The sequence below is a fragment of the Falco rusticolus genome, chromosome 9 (assembly GCF_015220075.1).
Source record: "Falco rusticolus isolate bFalRus1 chromosome 9, bFalRus1.pri, whole genome shotgun sequence".
NCBI lineage: Eukaryota > Metazoa > Chordata > Aves > Falconiformes > Falconidae > Falco > Falco rusticolus.
This window is the reverse complement of record NC_051195.1, coordinates 18,968,711-18,992,757: the sequence shown is the minus strand read 5'-3', so window position 1 is coordinate 18,992,757 and position 24,047 is coordinate 18,968,711. Positions and strand designations below refer to the sequence as shown.

General features: G+C 44.5%; 1 protein-coding gene across 1 annotated transcript; it reads right to left on the bottom strand.

Moving 5' to 3' along the window:
- Positions 1–434: 434 nt before the first annotated feature.
- On the bottom strand, positions 435–18,932 carry TSPAN15 (tetraspanin 15). The gene is made up of 8 exons (XM_037401357.1): positions 18,766–18,932; positions 13,243–13,428; positions 10,976–11,050; positions 8,477–8,572; positions 6,825–6,941; positions 3,308–3,355; positions 1,813–1,929; positions 435–1,364 (listed from the first exon to the last, which is right to left on the bottom strand). The coding sequence occupies exons 1-8, from the start codon at positions 18,859–18,861 to the stop codon at positions 1,212–1,214; spliced, it is 888 nt and encodes a 295-aa protein (XP_037257254.1). The 5' UTR covers positions 18,862–18,932; the 3' UTR covers positions 435–1,211.
- Positions 18,933–24,047: the final 5,115 nt, after the last annotated feature.

Genomic DNA, 24,047 nt, shown 5'->3' with positions numbered 1-24,047 from the left:
CTGTGTGGCTTAGTGGAGTGTCAGAAAAGAAGAGATTCACAAAGGCAGGATAGAAACCAAACCTGCTTTATTCTCACCCTGAATTTCTTTATTTGAAGCACCATGATAATTAGGGTTTGCATTTTGCCTGCAAGCCCGGCTGGGTCTGGAAAGGCTGCAGAAAAGTGCTCCTGGAAAGGCTGCAGAAAAATGCTCCGGGACAAAGCAACAAGAACAAAACCCCCAGAGCTCTCGGCGACGTCCCAAGTCTTGTCTCTAATTCACTAAGAGAAGCAAGTGAGGCACAGACCTTCAGCGACCCTGTCCAAAACCCTAGACGGGTCAGCACCCAAGCCAGATCACAGCTCAAGCTAGTTCTACCTTTTGATTCAGTGTTTGAGGGACAGGTTTACCTTAGGTAAGGAAATAAAAAGCATTTTAAACAAACTTCGTGCTTTCTAAAAAAAACAAACATTGTTTTTTTTATTTTGACAAGAATAAAAAATTTAGCAACATCTCAACATACAGGACTCAAAAAAAAATCGTAAGTCATCTAGTTAATTTACTAGAGGAAAAATACAGTACATACAAGACTCAAACATGCCATAAGTTTATACAAAAGCCAGACAGTAATAAATTGCATTAAAAATACATCAAGCATTACCTGACTGATTCAACATTGGCATTTGTCCCATTATTAAAAGGCACAAAAGACTGGGCAATGAAAGTATTCAGCATCACATCCATTATTGTCAGTAAATTCATCAAGATTAGCTTTAAAAATTTATTAAACACATGTTTAATATTCAGCATGTAGATCAGTAAGAAATGTTTTTTGGAAGGAGTAAGAAAATAAAGTTGGAAAGGGCAAACATTTAAACACAACATCCCAAGACACAAAGGCTCTTCCTAGAAATCTATTTTCAAATCCTCCCAGAAGAGTTTTCCCGTCTGCGCATCACTTGGCAATCATTCAAAATAGATTTGATGACCCACAAGCCCACCCCTGGCAGCGTCGGGATACCGCAGCAGCATCGTCAGCAGCACGGAGCCCTTCTGGTGTGCCTTGGGTTGCAGACACACCGAGAGCGACGAGGCTACAGAGGTATCGGCACGCTGCCGAGCCACCACTGGTCTGCTGGCCGGTTCATTACACCTGCAGTCTGTAACAACCAGCACAAACCAGAACAGGTGGATTTGGCTTTTTATAACCATATTTGAGGTTTCCAAAGTCACCCTGGGTAACACATACAGCAGCCAGCCTCTGCAAACTCGGGGGCAGATCTCTGCCCCGCTTCTTCAAACAGCCTTTCGCTCAGCTTGTGCTCGGTGATGATATCTTCCACCCGGGTTATGTAAAGCAAGGATAACAACACTCCCAGGAACTGCAAAAGGAAGTGACATCTCTAGTCAGAGATCAAACAGCACTTACCGAACGCTTCTCGAAGCAGTTTTTACAAACCATGTATACATACATTGGATATATGGGCAGGTATGTGGTACATATACAGACAGAAACTCACATTGCTATTCTTCTTTGCATACAGGGGTATAAATGGGTCATTTTTGTGAAGAACCAATATAGCAGAAGAATTGCCATCCCTTGGAGTATTAGAAAGTCTCAGTGGACACAGCTAAGGGGAGGGAAGGAGTCAAAAATACCAAGCAAAACCAAATTCACCCACCAAATCCTGTAATATATCACAGTAATGCTACTAAATTACTGGAACGCCACCTCAGATTCATAATGAAATGCAGTTGAATGGGACTTCGTGTGCTGTAGCAACAAATCAGGTACTTGCTTTAATGGATAATGCACTGGCCCCTCCTCACCTGGGGTAGCAATATGCCAAGCAGCACACCGGCCATGATGCTGTAGTTGTCCAAAAACCAAATCAGCACTGCGTTCGTGCATCCCCGGACATATATAACATGCTGAACACTCAAGCGCTGCAAAATAACAGAGCAAATGTTCAAACAGACAGTCGCACTGTTGTATGATACAGCAACACATGATAACTCCATATTCAGGGAGGCAAATTTGGTCGTCCTCCTTCCCATCTCTTTAAACCTACTGAATTTAACAGTGAACTCATCACTAATTCTTCCATCTGTTTTTAAGTTGTTCCACACCTGAACCAGTTCTTTTATTTGTTAACCCTTTCCCCCCCCCCAACTACTTTTCTAAAAGAAATGCATCCAACTCTCACTTTAGACCACTTGGAAAGTAGGTAAGTCTCTCTTTAGCTTTTCTCTCTGCTTCCAAGTTGAAAGTACAGCAGTGGGAAAAATTGCGGACCAAGTGCTTTGCAATAGACTCTAAAAAGGGCAGGAACAAGAGGATTTCAGATTCAGTCCTGCAAGCTGCGCTGCACCGTGACCCCAATCGATAATATAGAACGCACTTGAGGCTGCAAAGAGCCCTAAGCAGATGAATGGGGTAAAGTTAAGCATGTGTTTAAGTGCTTTGGGCGTTAGAGCCAGGCTGGAGCATTTAGGTGATTAAGCCATAAATCAATGAAACTAAATTAAGACAGGTCATATGTAAAGGTAACCAGTAATCCCAAAAACCAACAACTGAAGCTGGCATTGTGCACCAAGTGCCTCAAATGAGCTGGGGAGAGGGTTTTTTTCAGACCAACCCTGCACCAACACTCCAAAGCTGGGAGTGGCAAACTCCCGGCAGATCCAGTTACTGATTTCCCTTCTTAATCACTCTGCTATTAGTGCCTTGAGCCGACAGTCTCTACTCTGGAGTCACTGGGGCTATCCCCAAGAAGGACAACTGAAGAAGGAGGTGGCCCCATCCTGCTTCTTGAGGGAGGAGAGGGCTGCCAACACAACCTGGGAAGTCCCACTCCTCCTCCAGGAATAACTATTACAGGCTTAAAAAAAACCCCACCCACTACTGGGATATAAAATTCTTCGGAACAGCTACGTTTGCTTTACCAAAACTGATGTTACTCAGTGAGAAACTCTGGCTTTTAAGTATTAAAATCTTTCCCCAACTCAAGTCACTACTTAAAAGTATGAAAGCAGCTTTCTTTGCATTAGTAGTGTAATTAGCCTGAGCGGGATGAGCTTTGGGAAGATGTGCTTCATGCAGGTCAAACAAGGAATTGTGGAAGATACAAAGAAGAGAAGATAACGCAGTCAAACAAGATTAGCTTTTTTAATATGTGAAAGTTATTTCAGATAAAATCATCTAAACTGCCAATTTAGCTGTCTGGTAGATTTAAGCATGCAGAAGACAATTTTATAACTGACAAAAAAACCCCCAGAGAAACACCACCTTTTGCCACGATGGGGCAGACACTGGTTACATTACCTCTTTGTCAATGGTTTTGTATCCGCACATAGTGTTGATAAGGTCTGTCTGAAAAGAAAACAACAAATATAAACTGCAGCAGAAAACAGAAGTCACCAAAAAATTATCGTTACTCTTCTTGTGTTCACCCAGCTTATGTAAGAGCAACAAGAGGGTTCCGTCCCAGTCCAACACCAGTTTCTTCCAGCAGCTTCAGGGCCAGATATATATATAAAGTCATCTACGTGACTTTAGAGAAATCAGTACTGCCACTGTGTCACAACACAAGGCATTTGAACCGTATCTATCCGGAAAAAACAGTATGGCATTAGAAACCACAGCTAGCTACGGCAGAGCTGTACGCCACAGCTGTTTCCAAACAGCTGGGTTTCATTTTAAGGCCTTAATAACTTAACACATCTCATTAAGAAAACCAGGGTTTAACATGGCCATCATGCCATCACGATGACAAATTTAAGCTCAGAAATATCTAAACCCCAAAAGCCATCCTATACTATGAATGCTTACGTGAACAATTTATATGACCAAATTTATTACAATGTATTTTTATATATCATTATATAAAATTCATATATTTAAAAAAAGGCTGAGTGCTTGCATTTATCACAGATTACTAACACATTTTCTGTAGCCATTTAATATTTTATGGGGGTCCCAAAGCTCTACCTGGCCTGGCAAAGCTAACCTGAAAATACTGCCCTTCACTTACACATCAGCCAATGTAAAGCCCAGTGGCACCAAAGGAAGCAATGAACGAAGCCAAAGACAAGGACAAAAATGAGAATACACAAATGAGGAAAACAATGCAGAACTAACTCTACTGTCTTGATATACCTTCCCTCAAAATTAAAACAAGATGTAGAAATGCAATTTCTAAATGCTGGTGGCCTCTGAGCAGTAGCCTGGGGTTCCCAGGCCACCTCCCCAAGAAGGAAGAGGGATATTTGCAAAAAGATGGAAGATGGATGTTACAAAACACCAGAAATGCCATCCAGGGTCAAGTTTTTTAAAGCCCTCAAAAAACGGGCTCTCTCCTCAACCATGCAACTTGCTGACAAACAAGGTTCAGTGCATTCCTAAAAAAATAAAAGCTCCGACTACTTCACAGGGCTGTTGGGAAAAGGTGAGGGGTACCCATCTGTCAGCCAGAGGTAATCACTTGGAAGTCAAAGTTTGCAAGACCAGGCATCAGCGTGTTGCTGTGTCTGCTGTCAGTGACTTCACATTTACAGAACGCTTGAGCCTAACCAACAAACGTGCGGCCATTCCCAAAATATGCAACCGCAGGGAACATTCACATCATTTAATTTTAAACACAGTATTTGCTAACAACATCGTGGCACCAGGAAATGTACACGACTGAGATAAATGTATTAGAAACAGAGGATTATAGACATTTGGGGACCAATTTTTATCTACTATAGTAGTGTAAGTCTTTAATAAATACTTTGATTTAAAAATAGTCCCTCCAAAGCCCCCCCAGTACGAGCCTGGCTCGTGTTAGCACAAGGCTTTTTCAAAGGATCAGAATCCAACCTCTGACATTAGCGGGAGTTTTCCATGACTACAAAGCGAATGAGTAATCACAAACCATATCTGTCGTTTTCCAGGACAGAAACCAGCCTGTATTTGGAAGCATTTGTCAAACATACAAGATTTATCCATCTTCCAGTTGGTTTTGTTTTGGGTGTTTTTTTTTTTTCCCCAAGGCAGCTGGCCATACAGCCACGGTGTTTGCATCGTCCTGCCAAGTACGTGCCCACACCACTTGGGCTTCCCAGGGCCCATCGATGGCACCCCGGTGCAGCAAAGCCACAAGCCCTAACACACCACAGCACCTTGCTGAACAGCCTACCCTTAAATAAGAAGTTTTCTTGTTATTTTGGGGCTTCTCCCAGCCTTTCGATTAACTTCCCTGCGTTTAACACTTCACAAGCTACCTTCAGGCTGCAAGTAGCCTCATCCCACCCTCCCCAGCTGCCAACTAAGTGTACAGAGAATACACACCCTATTTTCCTTGCAGAAGTTTTTATTTTAGCACTTTCCTGCCTAACAGGTTGCATCTGAAATCCTCAACGTGTTTGATTATTTGTGCCGTAGCTGGAAAGGCACCTGGTGTTACTGGTCACTGGTTATTGCAGCGCTTCGCCCTCACGGTACTGCTGTATTTCCACACACATGAACTAACCTTTTAAAATAAGACTTCAACAGAGAAACGAGTGCTACAGAAAAATAAGCAGTAGTTTGAATGGCGACTAAAAAGCCAGATAGCTCTTTACTAGTCAGTTCTATCTTCCTTTACCATAATCTGAAAGCAAAAATCCTGAGCTCTTCTGCTCCGTGCAGATGTGGATCAGCAGATACTATTTTCATATACACAACTTTCTTATTCTCAAATACCTAAGACTTAAAGAATAACTGTTTAGCTTTGGTTTCTGAGAATAAATCAAAGCTCAGCACAGATTTAAAAAGACTCTCATACACAGAAAATGTGTAAACATACGTAATAAACACGCTTCTCAGCAACACCTAGCAGGATTCCTGACACAATTACTGCATTTATTTCCCCCTTTTTTTTAATTAACAGTCATGCTCAAGGCAGACACTGAAAAGGCAGCACATAACAGGTACCAGTAGGCTATCCATTCTGAGCTCTGCTGTGCCTGCTCTCACACAGGCTCATGCTCTCTGTCCCATGTTCAGACCAAAGACCAAAACCCAGTGAGACAGGAATTGCCCACTCTGGTTTTAGGTTGAGGTATAGTTCTTCATCAAATTCAGTGTTACACCCATCCCTCAATGAAGAGCGATGAATTAATACTGCTAGAACGTATACAAAACACATTTACATGGAACTTAACGCCTGGCCCTAGCACTGTCAGCACCACTTAATAGCAGTTCATCACGGAGTGAGAAACTGGTCCAGACTCCAGCTGGCAGGGTGTCCTTCCAGGCAGGGAGTTTTTACAGGGTGGCAAGGCGGGCAGTTTTTGAGGCTGGGTTAGGGCAGAGCAGCAGCTGCAGTCTAGACCTGCGCCCACAAGGATGCACTGACCCTGAGGGCATTTGCCTACATTTCTGGATTTTCCTGGATGACGGGGTTGTTCTGTTTGGGTTTTAATTCACACAGCATATCACTCCAACCCCCACCCACGGAATCAATCAGGGCCCAGGCTTCCTGGCAAAGCTGGAGCAGCAAACCCTGGGGAAAATACCAGCAAAACTTAATTTTAAGCAGCCCTGGTCCAGGCAAGCCATGAGGTTAGAGGAGCTCCCAAGATCCCTTCTGCACTTCTAGGACTGCATAGCGGGACAGTAAGACAGACTGGAGCCAACCCATCTAATTCATTATTTTCTTCTTTTCAAGCTGTCAATACCCAAGGATCCATAGGTCCCATTTTTGGGAGGGACCCATTTTCCTTCGCTTCTTCCCCCAGACTTTCCAAAGTAAGGTACCTTTTTAAGCAAAGGCTGGCAACCCAGCAGAGAACAGCGATGCTGAGATGCCAGGACTTACCTTATTCGTGACGCAGCAAGTATAGGGCACCCCGCAGGCCAGCGGTCCTGGCGCCCCACAGTTGTGGTACACATTTTGTGACCAGTCTTTATAATCTTCCCCACCACAGCACTTAAACTGGATGAAACGACACAAAAGGCAAAGGAAAAAAAGAAAATCGTATCTTAACAGAAAAAAACCTAAGAATAAAACAATTTTAAGAGCACTGAGCTACCCAGAAATTCTGTCATTTTATCAGCAAGGTACATAAGAATGGATATGACAGATGCAACTGAAAAGAATTAAAGATATAGGTAGGTGTTTCTGTATCACTTATCGAGCTATTACCCAGGGTACCAGAGCAAAGTACTCAGTGCTAAGTTCCACCTCCCATCTTTTCTGAGTTGAAAAATTGTCTGTTCAGGTCTGGACATCATTAAGCACTGTTTTTACATTCATTCCATCTTGAGCTATAACATCCTTCTGTTTTTTTAAGGATTGCGACTACATTTCTAAATGAGTCTAAAAGACAAAAGTGTTGCTATAAGGCATAAAAATAACCTCACCAGAACATTTTGGGTGTAATTCAGTAGAACTGAAATCTGGCAAACAAATACCGTAAGTTTACACTGACTTAATACAAACATTCACTTTGTACTTTAAACAAAGGGAAAAGGAGCAGTTTATTTAATCACTAGAATGTATATTCACTGTACATAATTTTGGGCAGTGCATGGAAACTTTAAAGCATTATGAAGTCTAATGACAAAATTTCCTCAGGATGGTTGGCTTTTGACAGACTTTCCATGCTAACTTTGTTTTTCAAAGCAGGCTGCCATCTCCATAACGATGTCTTAAAATATACATATCACTTCCTAAGTTTTGGTTTGTTTTTTTTTTTAATGATTATTTGGCATGGTCACTGACATCACATGGGCCATGACATCACATTTCTGAAAATTTTCTGCTTCTTCTATAGCCTCTGAACTGCACTGCAGAACTCTTCAATAATCCAATAAACATTTCAACACACCAGCCTTGGAAAAAAAGAAGGCTGTGACTCAACTACACGTGCCATTAAGTAATGCTCAGCTGGGCTCAACACAATTTCTGAATTTTAGTTACAGGTACAGATGCTTCCCCAGGCATTTCCTTTGAATAACCACCTTGTTAAAGAGCTGGATATGTGCCCTTGAATGAAAATACAACAGCCCAGGTTCAAACAGTGTAACTGCCACCTAATTTCTCTTTATCCAGTGCCTCCTGTTAATAAGATGCTTTTGAATGTCTTGGACCAGCGAGCAGAAATGCTGAGCACAAGAACTTGGGTGGAATTTAGGCTGAATTTGCCTGAATCCAGCTGCGGAGCCCCTTTAAGGCTACACGGTTGCAGGATCTGGCCTTGAGCATCCAAATCACATCTACCAAGGCAAAAGCTGCACTTTGGTCCCCCTCTTCTTGCAGTCATTTAGAGGGCTTCAAATACCAACTGGGATGCTGGCGGAGCCCTGACCACAGCAACACTGTAACAGATGACACAGGAAATCTCATCCCTTTCATCAATAAGAACTTGATTATCACATCACTGGAAAAACTCAAAGCTGTCACTAAGGTCCTACTGCATCTCAGCACTGAATTTGTCCCAGAAAAAAACCCCAACAAACAACACAAACCTGCTTTTGAACAGAATCCATGATGTTCTTGAAGTCTAAATCATCATAGTAATTCTCGATTCCTCTTCTAATATTATCATTCAAAAAGTTGATTGTCTAGAAGGCAGAAATAAAACAAGATTCATGGTTTACACATACCAAAACAAAATTAAAAGAGCAGGTTAAAGTGGCATGTGTAATCGATGAGCACAAAAGGAAAGCTGCTTTTTTAAAGAAAAAAACAAATACCAGATAAATCATGGCACAGTCCTGCAGGGACTGACCACCCGTTCTCTTTTAAGGAAGCAGCCTCGCTGCTGGTTTCGTGCTGGGAGGCACTAACAGTGCACCACCTCCCCAGCAAGGTGCTGCTTCTGAGGTTCTCCAAGCATCTCCTACAGATGGCCCCGTTACCCCTGGGCAGGATCTCTCCCACTGGGCACTGGGGATCCCTATCACTTTTTGGGTGACAGAACGGCAGGTTTGGGTGGTGTGTCTTGGCACTGTGGTCTGCACTACACTCTGGGCAACAAGAGCTGACTCTGTCCTTGCTCAACATCTTCCATGAAATTTAATTTCCATTAATGTTATTTTCACTGCTTTATTTTCCAAGGAGTCCATAATTGCCAGATAGAGCGATTCATTCTATCTTAAAAAAGTGTATCTATGTTTTACAGTGGTTGTTTTCAGAAATATGGCAGTGGAGCGGTGGCAGCTATAAAACAGTATCTCCTCAGCTTGTCATATTAGAAATTAAATCAACAAAACATTTTTAAAGTTCAGAAGATGAAGGAAGGAAAAGAAAGGGAGAAAAAAAAAAAAAAAGAGTATTTAGTTTTTCACATCCTTTTAACATCCAGCACAATCACAGTATAGCAAAAACTGAGACTAGTCAGAACAGAACGTAACGCCTTTCCTTTCAATCCAGCTGCTAAAATGAACACAGTTAAATCCTTACAGGTCAGAAAGAAACCTGAAATACATCTCCTCGTTTTCTCAGTATTACAAACAAAGCAGGACAAAAACAACTATCACGTAGATGACTAGGAGTAACACGGGACTTTGCAAGACCAGCCTAACTGGCCAAGAATGAACAGCAGCAAGTACCAGCTCTGGTGCTACCTGGATCGCCTCATTTAGACTCAACAGATTTGAGCGGGAAATAGAGAAAGAAATGGGAAAAAGCAATGAGGCATGCAAAACAATCAGCTTTTAAATAAAGGCTATGACCCTAAGCTTTTTTAAATACTTCTTTCTCCTCCCCATACTAACCCCAACTTTTCCATTAACCTCTTAAAACAAGCCAAGAAACCCATCCCTGAGCACAGCTGTCCCGCTCGGACAGCAATACCTGTGTTGGGAAACCACTTACTGCACAAAAAACCCAACAATACTTTTTCTTTGTCTGAAAGTCAACGGCAATTCTTCCTCTCCCTCTCAGCAAATACCATCTTTGGCATTTACTTAATTTTCTGCCAGTCACATTCTCTGCATCCCATGATGCCCACGCTCCTACACCGGGCAGGCTGAGCTGCTCCCTTTGGATAAGTGCTCCCGCCACAATTCATAATAAATCCTTGTGCAGGGCCAAGGAAACACCTATAGCAACAGCTAATGAAGGCTTCTAGAAATTAAGATACTCATCCACTGCTCTCACAAGTCAAGTTCATGATTTCAGTCCAGCACAGAGTAAGAAGAAAACACCAGCTATGGAGAACATAATACAACTTCAAAACAATGTGCTGTTATTTTTTAAAAAAATCTTTTTTCAAGCTGCTTTTTTTTTTTAATAACTTATGTAACACAGTATGTATGACTTCTTTTTGTGGAAATGAGACCAGTAGGATTGGGGTGGGGAAGGAAGAGGTCGCATTATTCAGCACCTCCTTTTAACACTCATACTCTGCTAGATTAGAAAAAAAATCAAAGAATGGAAATCTAGTACTTGCCATAGTAAATATATTTATCTTTTAAAGCATTTCTAACAGGAAAAAAAAAAGTCTGCTGCTTTTTTTTAGAAAAATTAAGTTTTTCATATATGGCATGCTTGTAAATGATGGGGTCTGCTACAGAAATTCCTTCTGCTGCGTATGAATGTGGGCAGGGAAGAGCTGTCCTTCAGGTATGGTGAAACATTTTGGCCACTAAAAAACAACAAAGTCTCCAAATCCAGCTGGAAACTTTCCAAATCAGCAGTCTGAGACCCAGATGGCAAATCAGAATAAAGCACTTTGTAATACATGAATAGCTGGAAACTTGTTTTGCCTGTATTGCACGTTCTTTCTTACCAGATTTTCTTCAGATTGTCTAATCTGGAATTAATCTCCAGAAGGGGCATCCAATCCCACCCATCCCCAAATCTGAAAGGCCCTGAAAAGTCTGGACCTGACTTCAGACCTCCATCAATCAGTGCTCAGGTGACAATTTTTAACACCTTTTATTTGCTCAGTAGCACAGCTGTAACGACATGGATTGTGAGTAACATCCTTGGTGATCAAAACCTCAACACAAGCAGCTCACCTGGTTTCTGAAGATCAGGGCCACCACGCCACCAGTCAGCTCGATCAGCAAACAGATGCCAAGAATGTACATGAACTGCAAGAAAAACAATTGCAAGTGAGTCCTTAAACAGAACAAACCCCAAACACTCTTTCAATTAGTGTCCTTAAGTCTGTAACATTCAATTGCCAACATACTTGGCTTTCTGCACGTGAGATGTCATTTTAAAGAAAGATATAAAATTATGGTTTTGTTCTGACAAAACGGTTCATGTCACAAGAAAGCCTTTTTTCCTCACTTGAGCCATTGTAGGCTTTGCCCAATTGGCAAACACATCATCCTTCTGCTTCGAATGGACTCAAAAGTGATAGAGCATTTATCATGACCAAATGCTTCTCTCCATAAGAGCATCCCAGAGAAGCATATTAATGGACTGCTACAAACCACACTGCTCTGTGTTTGTATGCTTCCTACAAAAACACCACTTACCTGTTAGCTTTCATTTCTTGGGTAAAGCAGTGCTTTAAGATCAGCCAAACCATCTTCTACTAAATTGCCAGTGTTAAATCAAAGCAAAATTCTGGGCTCGGTACCTTTTAGTGTGTTGCTTCAGAAGAGGGAACTGAGCCGTCCTGCATGACCAAGCCAGCTCAGCACAGAGGCTCCAAGATGGGCACTAACAGGACTTACCATGCTCAGCGGTAAAAAACTGACATCTGCTAGCTCTCTATTTACTTATTCCTGTGTGTATATATACACATACTCACAAATGTGCTCACACACAACCACAACGTATGCATCTGTGACTAGTCCAAGTGCATGCTGAATATGAATAATATGAAGAAATCCATAGCAACACCCAAGATAGCTGTGATGTGCCTGTACTTGAAATGTTTTCCCAACCGAAAAGATTCTTCAGGCATAAAAGATGGGTTTTATGTGAATTTAGGTCTGCTTCTTAACAATAAACTTCATCGGGAGCAACGTTTTATGATCCCTCATCTGAAAATAATCCCTAATGCTCCACCCTGAAAGCTGGTTTAAACTCCCGTGCTCTCCATACCCAGTATCAGCGTCAGTAATTCACCAGGCAGATGCCTTTTCTCCTGCTAAATCCAGAATCAGCCTGAGAAGCAGACGTCAGGGACTTTCTTCGTTTAAATACCCTACCAGGTTTGCTACCACAACAGGAACAGAAAACGTCCTCGGCATCAGATGAGGAGACACCACCGTGCTCAGAGTGAAAGAAGCCACCACCACCTAAGGACAAACTCCCAGTAAAATTCCAGCGTAATTTCAAACCCCACAGTTACCTCTTGCTTTATCCTACATGACATACCACGTATTTAGCATTTCTTTAAACCCAGCTGGCTTGAAGGTGAAACCCACATTTTGGTGCTTTATTTTTAATTAGTCATATGTGCAACTTCCATCTGCAACCACAGCGTTACACAGGAATCTCCCTAAAATTCACCCCTTGAGAGGCACTGGAGAGAAAAACTTTGTTCCTTTCGTTTCTCCTTTAGGGCCCTTCTCTCAAAGCTCTGTGGTGCTCCACAGCAAACCCTGTAGCCCACGTTCCTCCATCTCCCCTCACTGTTCCACTCCCCAGACCAAGGCAGAGTGACCCCAGCTACCACCAGCCTGACGGATGTCAGCCTGACCTGGGGTTTCTTTCTCTAGCAGCTTCCTCCCAGTCAAAACGAGAAGTGTTTGGCAAACCACCAGAGACCGCAACTCATCTCTGCACTTAACATCCCAGCAGGCAGGTTCATGGCTTTAGGACCCCCCCATTCCAACAGGGCGATGCTGGAGCCAGCAGCTGCCTCTCCCTGGCCACGGGGCAGCACTCTCCTCTTCTCCCACGCAGCTCTGAGCAGGGCACGTGCTGGGGTATGGCCAGCCCAGAGGAAAGGCTAGCGTCAAATAGTACACCCACAGCTGAGTTTGCACAAAGTACACGCCAGCTGATAATAATTCACATTCCTGGTTGTTTTCCATAAAGCCCTCAACTATTGGAAAGCTGGTTTTCCTGGCACTGGGCTCTGACCCTCGCCTGTCCTGTCACCGGCAAGATGAAATATTGCTGCTCCCCGACGGAGGGACATCCACAGACCATGGTTAGGGGACCACTACCATAAAGCAGTTTCAGATTTAATTAAAATTAAAAGAGTGACTTTGTTAAAAACAATTTAAATGCAGACAGAGTTACGGGTTTAAATTCAGGTGAAGCTGAAAAGCAAAAGCAATGAGTCTTAAAAATTAAGAATAAAAACCCCAACACTTACTGCTTGCAGAAGGCTTAAATTGTCTCTTAAGGAAGCCAGTACACCCACAAAAGATACCAGGAACATTATAATGCCCAAAAGTATTAAAATAATTGCTGGGGCTAGAAAGGCACTTTCTAGAGTTTTGTATTTCTGTCTTTCAACTTCTGCATAAATCCCAACAGCAAGGACAAGGGCTCCAATCACCTGAAACAGAAAAAGAGAAGAGTACAGATGTTATTCTTTCTCCTGGTAAACACAGAGATGACATTTTATGAGTGAGTACACATGAACCTGTGACCACTCACTTCGGAATTAATTATAAACAATCAAAACACTCAAATCAGAAGTTTGAATTAAAAAAATGAAACCAAAACAAAAGACCCTCAAAGATTAAAGCAGAAAAAAGCTGAGTTAGAAAAAAAACCAACACCGCTGAGATTTGTTCATTTTAAAAATGTATTTAATAACTTTTTAACATTCTGGAAGTTAAACAAATTGAACCATACATCACTGGTTGAAGTGTAACTTATTTCTCATCTGAGACCACAGACATTACATATACTAGCAAATGCCACGGCATTAATGCTCCTCCTTTGCATGTCTGTCTGTCCTTCCCTCTGTGTGTGCTTGTGAATATATATACGCCTCTAACATAACACAATTTCTAAGCCAGTTGGCAATCAAGATCTTAGTACATATCCCTTAGTATCAGCTGCTATTGTATTTAGGCTCCATAAATAAGGCCAGGTGTTTCCTATACCTCCACTCCTGCCATCAGGGGAAATGCACTGGATTAAAAAAGGAGAAAAAGAAAAGCAAGCTGGAAATTACAGCACTTTCTTAAGCAACTACCAGATAAAGCTGACAAGTGAAACAAGATGTGATGCATTTAATTTAACAAGGTAAAGATATTTCAATCAAAATAATCACAGTTAAGTCAAAATAATTTGGTATTAAACCTATGGTGTTCTGCAAGTCACTTTGAATTATACTGAAGTAAAAAAAAAAAAAATAGCCCACAATACTTAATCATGAAAATTGCAGTGGGAAAACTTTATTGCAACTCCAACAGCCAGGCACATCCCGAGGGAAGAGGCCAGGTTCAAATCGATCATTTTGGCAATCTGATAAACAATGTTGCCCTTTTCTGACCCAACATATCTGCAGGAACCCTGGATCTGCTCCCTGCACACCAGCGGCGAGGATAACATGCTTCTCAATCACACAAGGCTTTTGGATATCATGTGGTATACAACAGTGAAAGGTCTAGATAAATATAAAACATACTTACTTGCAAGACAGTAAGCCCAACAGCTGAAATATTGTTTTAATTATGGGATATCTTAAAATAAATAACTTGCTGAAAAGTCTTGGTTTTCTACAAGAACGAATAACAATCCCAAAGGACAGTATGTGGGGAATGCCACCAAGTTATCATTTAGAAAAGAAAAAACTCAGAAGGGTTCACCCATAAAAATAAATGTACTGAAGCTATATTAAATGTAACTTAAATTTTCATGTGACCAAATTCAGAGTAGCTTCCCCTCCGAACAATTCAGAAACTGTACTGTAAGGTAACAGAAGAGAAAACATGGTGGGCAAATAACAGGTATGCAAATTTACCACTTACATGCTTCCACTGTAAAATGGTAATTAGGGGTTTTTTATTACTGAATAGTCAATCTGCAGTGTTAGCTTTATTCTTAAAAAAAACCCAATAATTTGGGCAATAATTTATAAATTTTGTTTCAAGCAGATGACAACACCAACAAATCAGGTTGACATTTTTAAATACAGCTATAACAATCGAGGAAAGAATCTCAGAACTATACAAAACAATTGCAGATTATAAAACTGGTGACTGTACATGTATATGTGATTCAGGAGTTCTATTATTATGATGATTTAAAAAAAATTTAAAACCCCCAAACCCTAAAACCCTGATACCTTTGTGTCTAGATGGCATTTATGCTGCTCAGAAAGCAGCAGATCTATAAGCAGCAACTTAAAGGCAGCATCTCCCGCAAACTCTGAAGCACCATGAACAAGCTCAATGCTTGCCTGGTAGCTTCCTTGTTTAGAAAATTAAAAAACCAAAACAAAACAACCCACCAATATTGGACATAACACACAGGTATTAAACCTTGATGGGGATTATCTGAATGTCAGAAGTGTGTTAAGACTAGAATGTTTTACTGAAATGTCTTTTTCTTAGCCATAGTTTTCTCATCAAAACATTCAATGTAAGATTTCGGTTTGTTTGTTTGCTTTAAAGATTCAAAGGTGCTTGTGAGCAGAAATACAAGGTGCATTCCTGCTTTCAGAGCTTAAGATATATAGACACATGTAGCAACCTTTACACACATACGTAACTTCACCCCGTTCCATCTGCACGTTTGCTCACATACCCTCCAACACCACCTCTAGCATTTTAAGTGCACGAGAAACTTCAGTCCTGCCTTTTGTTTCCTGATACGAGCTTGGCCCCCCAAAAAATCCCCAAATTCCCCCCTTACAAATTCCCACCCGTTACAGCTTTTAATGCCCCCAGTGGCCGATATCCCACCCCAGACAAACGACAGGATTAAAGCCGCCTTGTGACCAACGGGGCATAAACAGGGGGAGCTTCTCACCACTCCTCGGCTCTCTTCTAGAAGTGCCCCAAGCCGCTTGCTCTGCAAGGCTTCAGGATACCGGGCATGACAATTATGTCACCCCCCAAGAAGAGGACTACAAAACACCCATGTAAAAAAAGCTCCCTCAGGCAACCCTAAGTTAACAGTTCGGCCAACGGTGGCACGCAGAGGGCACACGCCGCACGCTGCGTTCAGCAGCACTGCTGCCACGCCAGGAGAAAAACATCCGCCAGCAAACCAAAAACTCAGAGTGACCAATCATATAGCACACACGCACACACATTCCAAGTTTTATACAGATTTTGAAGTATAAAAAACTATTACGGGGTTGGGGGGAAAGCCTACCTAAGTATGCAATTAAAATCTTCATTCCTTACAAGCAGGATTTACACTTTTATTATCTTCCGGGTTTTTAAACATTTAATAAAAAGATTTTAAACTTTTAATATGGTCAAACCAATAGCAGCAATTATTTATGCCAAGCAGATGTGCTAACTTGCCAATCATTCTACCCCCATCTCTTCTCCAGGACTGTGCTCTCCCTTCCTGTGACTAGGGGTGGGAACGCAAGCTTTACGTAGGTGGCCCAGCAAAATACACACTGTTTACATCCTGCATCCTTCACAACAGCTCCCAGTTTGGTAATTCACCCTGTGTCCGCAGGAAAAATTAACTGGCCTTAACTGACATTAAACGAGTATACACCAGCAAATAGCTGGGACTTTCACTGGGGCTTTTGCATGCACAGAAGCTGCTTTCCCAAGAGAAATGAAAAGCATTTATTTATAAGCAGCGGTTTTAACCCTTTACTTACAATACTTATTCTTAAATAAAGCAGTGGCCACTCAATAACAGCACCTTCTGTTTAAAATGCTGGACGTTGTTTCAGCCAAGTGAGAAAAATTACATTAAAGCCTCATTCACCAGCAAAACAGTTGCCTGAAAAAGTTACAGTGATGACTAGTTTTTAAAAAAGCCCCGGGTGACACAGGAAGATACAGCAGTGACAGGGCTTGTAGCAAACGTCCCCTCTGGCACTCCCAGCGATGCTTTCATTTCCTTTCTGCCTTTGGATAAGGCTGATATTTAGTTCCTGCTGATTCTAGGCAATCCTGGGTACTCGAATCTGAGTGTTCATCACTCACAAATGTAGCAGAAGAACAGCAGGGAGGAAACCGAATGGCTGCAGCACCCTGTACATCAAAGTCCCCAAAAGAACACAAATCACTCAAAATTTAAGCAAGCCAATACACAAAAGCCAAACTTTACTCCCACTTACACCAATTTTTTTTTTTTAAAGTCAGCAAGAGTAACACAGCTGAAAAAAGAACCAGACCACTGACATTTACAGCTGATGATGAGATCTGCTTCCCTAAGCTAGAATAAAAGAAAATTTCGAGAGAGAAACCCACGCACCATGGCTCACACAATACAGTGTGTGTTCGGCCTGCATGCCAGGAGCACGCTGCCCAGCGCCAGCCAGCCGGCCAGCCAGCAAACACCAGTGGCCCCAGCCATCCCCTGCCCGCAACCCCCATCATGCCTGCCCCCCTCTCTCCCCCCCCAGAGCAAATCATCTCCCTGGCAGAGCTGACAAATGGAAGCTCTTGGTTATAAACAAGGGCAGAGCACTGAAAATGCAGAACAAGCAGCTACAAAGAGTAAATAAAATCCTCAGGCTGCTTAAAAGAGGCTTTGTCCTCCACAGATGCTCAGAGACACATTTCAGAAGGGCTCTTTTTCTGCTACCGGATTAATTTTTACACCCCACCAGCAAGGCCCCTTGCTGCCAACAGAAAACACGGAGTAGCCAATGTGCACGGCCCTTCATGAAGGACCTGTTGCAAAAGAGTTTGAAAAATAATGCAACAGGTTTCCCTTTTCTGAAAACGGTACCTGCAGAATAGCAGCTGTGGCGTAATGCAGGGAACTTTGGGGTCGAAACCCAAGGGTTTTCCTCAGTAGGTTTGTCTAGGAAAGACAACAAGGTAGCCAGGATCCCCACATGCCTGAATTACATCCAAACATTTTGCATTTCAGTTTTTGTTCATTCCTAAACCACAGCTTTAATCAGGCACCTACTATCGAAGCTGGTGGCTCTAAACCTCTTTTCACACGTCAAAAGCTTCACGCTCCCACCTGGAAACACCGTGTCTGCCAAGGCAGCAAAGCAAGCGCTTCTGTGGCATTTAAACTGAGAGGGCCAGAAGGAAATCCTGCCCGAGCAACCCGTGCGTCGGTACAGCCTGGGGCCAGTGCAGCCACGCAGCATCACCCCAGTATCCCGGAGCCTGAAAAAAAGCAGCTTTAAAGTGGCGGTCCTCCCCAGGAGCCCCAAGGCTCCTTCCAGCCCGAGGGTGCCGGGTCAGGGCGAACTTGTCGCGTTTGAGGAGCCCGCGGCAGCGGCCCGGAGTCCCCGTCCGGGAGCCCAGGGCTCGCAGGGGCAGCACCAGGTTCCAGCGGGTTCCAAAGCTCCGCGCATCGCCCCGCGGGCTCGGAGCAGGAACTGCCCCGCACGCCGGCGGCTGGCTTTGCCGGGCAAAGGCTCTCCTTGCCAAGCACCCCGAGGGGGATAAGGCGCATTTTCGTACAGGCATACATAATGAATTTTATCCGCCAAACTCCCAACCCCTGCAAGTCCCCCATCTGCTAAAACCAGTTTATCGGTCCCTCGGGAAGGCAAGGGAGCTGCACCCACCGGCACAGGTGTGCCAGCCGCCGGCTCGCAGCGCAAGTGTTCGCAACTGAAAAACCCCCGTGCCTGGCGCGGGGGGGACGCGGCGCTCCCCGCCGGACCCCCGCACGGGGACCCCGCCCCACCGACCGGCGCCGGCGCCCCCCGCACCCCCCGGCCCGCCGCAGGCTGCCCGCCCCCCGCCGCACCGCGGGCAGCCGCCGCCCTCACCCAGAAGGTGGTGGAGTAGGTGATGAGGGTGAGCTTGAGGCAGAGGTAGGAGAGCCTCCCGCAGTACCGCACTTGCTCCGCGTCCCCCGCCGCCATCCTCCCGCCCCGCAGCACCTGCCGCCGCCGGCCCGGCCCGGCCCGGCCCGCCCCTTCCCGGCGGCCCGTGCCCGCGGGAGGGACCGGCCGCGCCGCCGGGCGGGTCCGGGGCCGCCGCCGCTTCCGGGACCCGGCGGGCGGGGGGGCACACCGCACGGGGAGAAGCGGACGGCACGGCATGGGGCGGGAGGTGGGCAGCACACACGTCAGGAGCGAGATGCAAAGCTCCGACACGCTCCCGGATTTGTTTTGTTCTGTTTTTTTTTTTAATTAATTGCCTTTGCAAATGCCCCGCGGTCGGGGGGCGGCCCGGTCGGGGCTGTCCCCGCCGCTGGAGCCATCGGGACACCCCCCCACCCCACCCCAGCTCCTCCCAGAGCCGCCGCAGCCCCGCAGCCCCTCACCGCCGTTTCAAACAGCGCGCACAGCAGTCCACGAAGCTGCTGCCTGGGTGTTTGGCGGGGCGTCCGGGAGCACGGCAGAGCGGCACCCCCACGCTCTACGGCAGCAAACCGAGCGACACCGCAGCGTTTACCGTTCCTTGTGACACCCGCAAAGCCGCCCGTGCCAAGGGGGTCCCGTCCCGCAGATAAAGCGCAACAGCTGATGTGGGCGCTGCCCTGGCCGCCTGCCTGCCTAAAGGGACATGTGCCCGGCACAGCGGGTCACTGTTGGGTCTGCACGGCCCTCATGGACTGCAAACGCCATTCATGCCTACCAGATTAAATAACCCCTTCCAAGCTGGCAGTGCTGCGCTCCTGGCCCACAAAGTGCTATTTTCCTCGGGGGGAGAAAGTCTCATTCAAAGTGGCAGCCAGCTATCAGAGAGTTGGTTGTTGCATCCCGGCCTTGAGCACAGACAGATGGCCTTGAAAATCGGCGTCTGGTATCAGAGAAGATGACGTGCAGCAGCATTTATACTTAAATTACCTAGTAAAGAGACTGTGGAAAACCTCGGAGCTGCATATGCAAAACTGTATAAGTCGTCAGCCGCACGTGGTTTTGTTGGCTACATACAATACACCAGTAGTTGCTACCAAAACCTCTTTTGTAAAGCCTAAAAAATATTCCTGGACAATTCTGTTCTTAAAAGTGCCATTGGTTTTCCATGCAGCACTAAACTCTGCTTCCTGGAAACAAATAATGCAGCCCAGGTCCCTGCTGGTGACAGGACAGCACATCGCCTCTTGGGTTTCTGACAGTAAGACATAATACAATGTCCTAGAGCATCCATCTTCTAAAATATCAAGAACTTCAATTTTCAGACAAATTTGCAAATATCCCTGACACCCACCAGTGGCACGCAGGCTGGAAGTTGCCTTGCATACCGTGTCAGTGCTAGGAGTTAGTCTGCCGCACGGGCTCCATGTCTCATGGGCATCGCTCGCACCCAAACACGTTCCCGTTGCTTACGCATCTTCCTTGTTTGTGTATTAAACTAAATTAATAGTTTTCTTCCCTAACACCTTACCTTGTGATTTGTGCCGTGATTTCTGCAAATAACATTCCTGGGCACGACTGGATGGATGCGAAGCTGATTAAAAGGGGCATCCATTTCCCTGTTGTTTTCACTCTGAACTGAGCCAATATGTCAGAACAGGTTCCTTTTATGAAACCGGATGAGAATAACAGAATAATCCTTTTCTTTGTCTGAATCCTAGACTTTGTTTAGACAATGAAATGGCGAGGTCTCTGGATACAATTACTATAGTTCAGTGGCAAACGGTGGTTTAAAGTAAGATGCCATGAATTGCCTGCAGTGCTGAGGGTCCTCGGCCACGCTCTCTCCAACTGAGCCCAATGCAGCACACAGGCACAGTTTTCCAGCCGAGAGTTTGGCACCTCTGCCAGCATCGAGGCAGGCTGGGCATTACAGCCTCTGCTCCCGAGACCATCCAATGGCTCATCTGGCGGGGAGAGTGTGTTCATGTTAAGGATCAGTAACTTCCACATTTCCTCAATCACCTGCAGCGCCACCAGGGTTGTTCCAATTGTCTACAAGGCATGGTAGATCCCATGGACGGTCTTCAAAAGCCATGGTCTGCAGAACATTTGACCCAGGGCTTTAGGAGATCTGCAGAAAAGGGAAGTGAACCCACAGCTAGCCCTGCACCAAAGAGTGGCAGAAGGACCCTAAGCTTTTCAGAGCTAGCAGCAGCGTTTTTGCTGCCTTCTTCCAGCCCAGGCCTGGCTGATAAAGCTGCAGTCTGGCTGCACGTTGCCCCACCCAAGGTGGCTGCTCATGGACCTCACGTCCTGCTCTCAAAACTGTTCCCTGGGTAAAGGTCCTTCCTCCCAAAGCTGAATCCAACGTGCAACATGATTAAAGTTTCTACTGCCTGTATTACCTTGTACTGTATTATTTTTCCAAAATACAAAATGCACCTTATTCACCCTTCCTGACCTTCCAGACCCACATCTTTTGTTTGCATCTCTCACCTTTCACACAGGCCTGGAACTGGTGACTCAGCACAGGAATGTTTGGCCTTGAACAATCCTGCCCATAATAAAAACAACAGTGAAACCAGCCAAGCACAAATACCCTCTCTCAGATAGTCCCTTTCCCTGGTTTAATTCCAAAATCATTGGAGATGCAAGTTTTGCCCATAGTCCCAGGCAAGTGTGACTTTCCTAAGGAATTTGGAGCCTGCCTTTGTAAAAAATCATTTGATAGCACATGCTAAATCACTGGCCAGGCTCCAAGATGATAACCTTGTCAATGCACAACTAGCAAACAAATAATAGGTTGGGTGTGTATAAACGAAAGCAAGTCCTTGATGACTTGTATGATGAAATGGTGACCAAAGGATGGCTGCTTTCTGATCATCACCCAAGTAACAGGGACCAGGGCAGGTGGTTCTGAAGAAGTTTTCTAGGAAACGTGGGCACCCTGACCATCTTCAAAGTCAGCCAAGAGAGTTTATGGTTTCACCATTGAAACATCAAAAAGTACAGTCCTTCTTCTAAGCACTGGCTTGTGGTCTGCTTTCTGTAACAAAGACTGGTACAGCACTTTAGCTGCGCTCTCAGCTAAACGTATAGAGGTTTTTGCTTCTGTTCTCCTTGGAATTTGAAGAGATTTGAGAGAGGCAAAGAAAAATTCTGAAAAACACTATTAGCTGTTGGATTCATGTTGCAAATCATGAACAGCCCTCCTAGACTGCATACGGAAAGTGGAAGGTTCATGAGTTGTTTAATGAGGTGTCAGTGGAAGACCTGCAAGAAGAGCCTGGAACAGCTTTGCAGTGCATGTGGAAAGACACGTACAAGTGTGGTTTTGCAGTTTCTGGGTAGGGAAGTGAGTGGGATTACCTGCAGAGAAGTCCATCATGAGGAGAAGAAGATATTACATGTAATACTACAGGCATTAATTTCTAAAAAAACAACGCTTGGGTAATACCGTATCAGAGAAGACCTGGTTTAAAGAGTTGTGGTGAGGTGATGGGTTAACTGAAGGCTACCTCCAGAAATTAACGAAGCAAGTCTGAGCTGGTGGGAAGGATCCTGAACCAATAAATACTGCCCTGTTACAGGGGAGACTGGCACAGCTGCAGCTCCAGCAACTTTGGGAGCTGGAAAATTACTGCTATCCCAGTGCTGTGTGCACAGGGAGAGTTTTTTCCTTTATGTTACTTTCTGAATCCTGAAAAGAGGTTTTCGTGTCCAAAACCAGGTTTTAATACCTGAAACACTTTCGGCTTCTAGCACAGCAGGCATAGCCAGTGCCAAGTACCCTTTGAAATCTCAGCCTTGACATGTTGCTTATGTTTGTGTCCTTTGCTGCAAACCTGACAGCGAGCAAGAGCGCTGTGCTCTCAGCAGAGATGGGAGTCAGGGTTCCCCTTTCCTGCGAGGACCAGGTACTCCTTCTTGCACGCGTGAGGTCGGCAAGTTTCCACAGCACATGCTGGGAAAGTGGATGCAGCGGTGCAAAGGGGGAATGCCCCTTGTTCAGCCCCTTAGCATCACAGAGTACAGAGCATCATGAAGCAGAGGCTCCTCTGGATGTTTTCATGCTAGACAGCAGCCAGAGAAGGATTTCTGGACTTCCAGATGAGATCCTGGGTGCCAGCTTTCCACTGAAGCCTTTTTTGAAGTCCCAGCTCAGGTCTGGCCTTCACAAATGCCTCTCTCCTGGCGTTATTCAGTCGACCCTTCAAGCATCAACAGGACATGTTGCTGGAATTTAAGTAAGTTAAATCATACCAAATCTACTAAATATAGCTGCTTGAGTCATATTATATAGAGCAGTTACCATTAAGTAATATGTATTAAAAATGCAGATAAGCCTCCAAATAGCTGCAGAGAGCAAGACCACCTTGCTAAAATTGTGCTGAATATATTTTGTTTCTCTCTTGCTATGAAAGCTTGGAGGAAGCCAGGGAGGGTCCTGGAAATGCAAGCACTGCAGTGCTGGTAAACCTGGCAAAGTGGCTACCCTTGCATTTAAGCCTGTAAAACCTGGATATAGCAGCATGTCCATTTCAGAGGTTATTTCAAAACAAATGGAGGGGAGGCGAAATTTCAAGTACCACTCTGCCATGTTTCATTTGATGTCAAATTGGTTGTTTAGTTTTTGCCTGCAAGAGACTCCACCTCCTTTCAACATCCCCTTAAACCCTGTAGAGAATTTATCCCAGCACAGCTCCTGCCTTGCACTTAACAGTTACGCAGGCAAAGAAAACCAAATTACCTCAGTCCCGCTGCAGAAGACTGAGATACCTGATGCCTTGGAAAACCGCTCCCCTGAAAAAGAAGGATTTCCACTTGGATTAAGGTGTTTGCTGGCTTGATGTTCCATTTGTATTTTCTTGTCCCTAAAAATAATCTAAAGGAAGACATTGCCTGTCACTGACCTGGAAAACACCTCTTCCTCCCCTCCTTTTTTTTTTTTCCTTTCTCTTTTTCTTTCTTTTTTAGAGGAAAAAGAAACTCAAGGGAGAGAGTTGTTCTTTAGTTTTTGCTCTTCAAGTGTAGGTTAAAATGCCAGGCAAGGAGGCGGCCCTCAGTATCGCTCATCTCCTCCTGGAACTGCATTGCATCACTTGGAAAACAGGATGAGAGGACATGAAGCATCTCATCCCGATGTCTTTTTAACGGCACTTAGTCATATGCAGGGGGATTCATAACACCAGCATCTACTGCAGGAAAATGAGCAGATGCCAGAAGATTTTATTTTACACTTA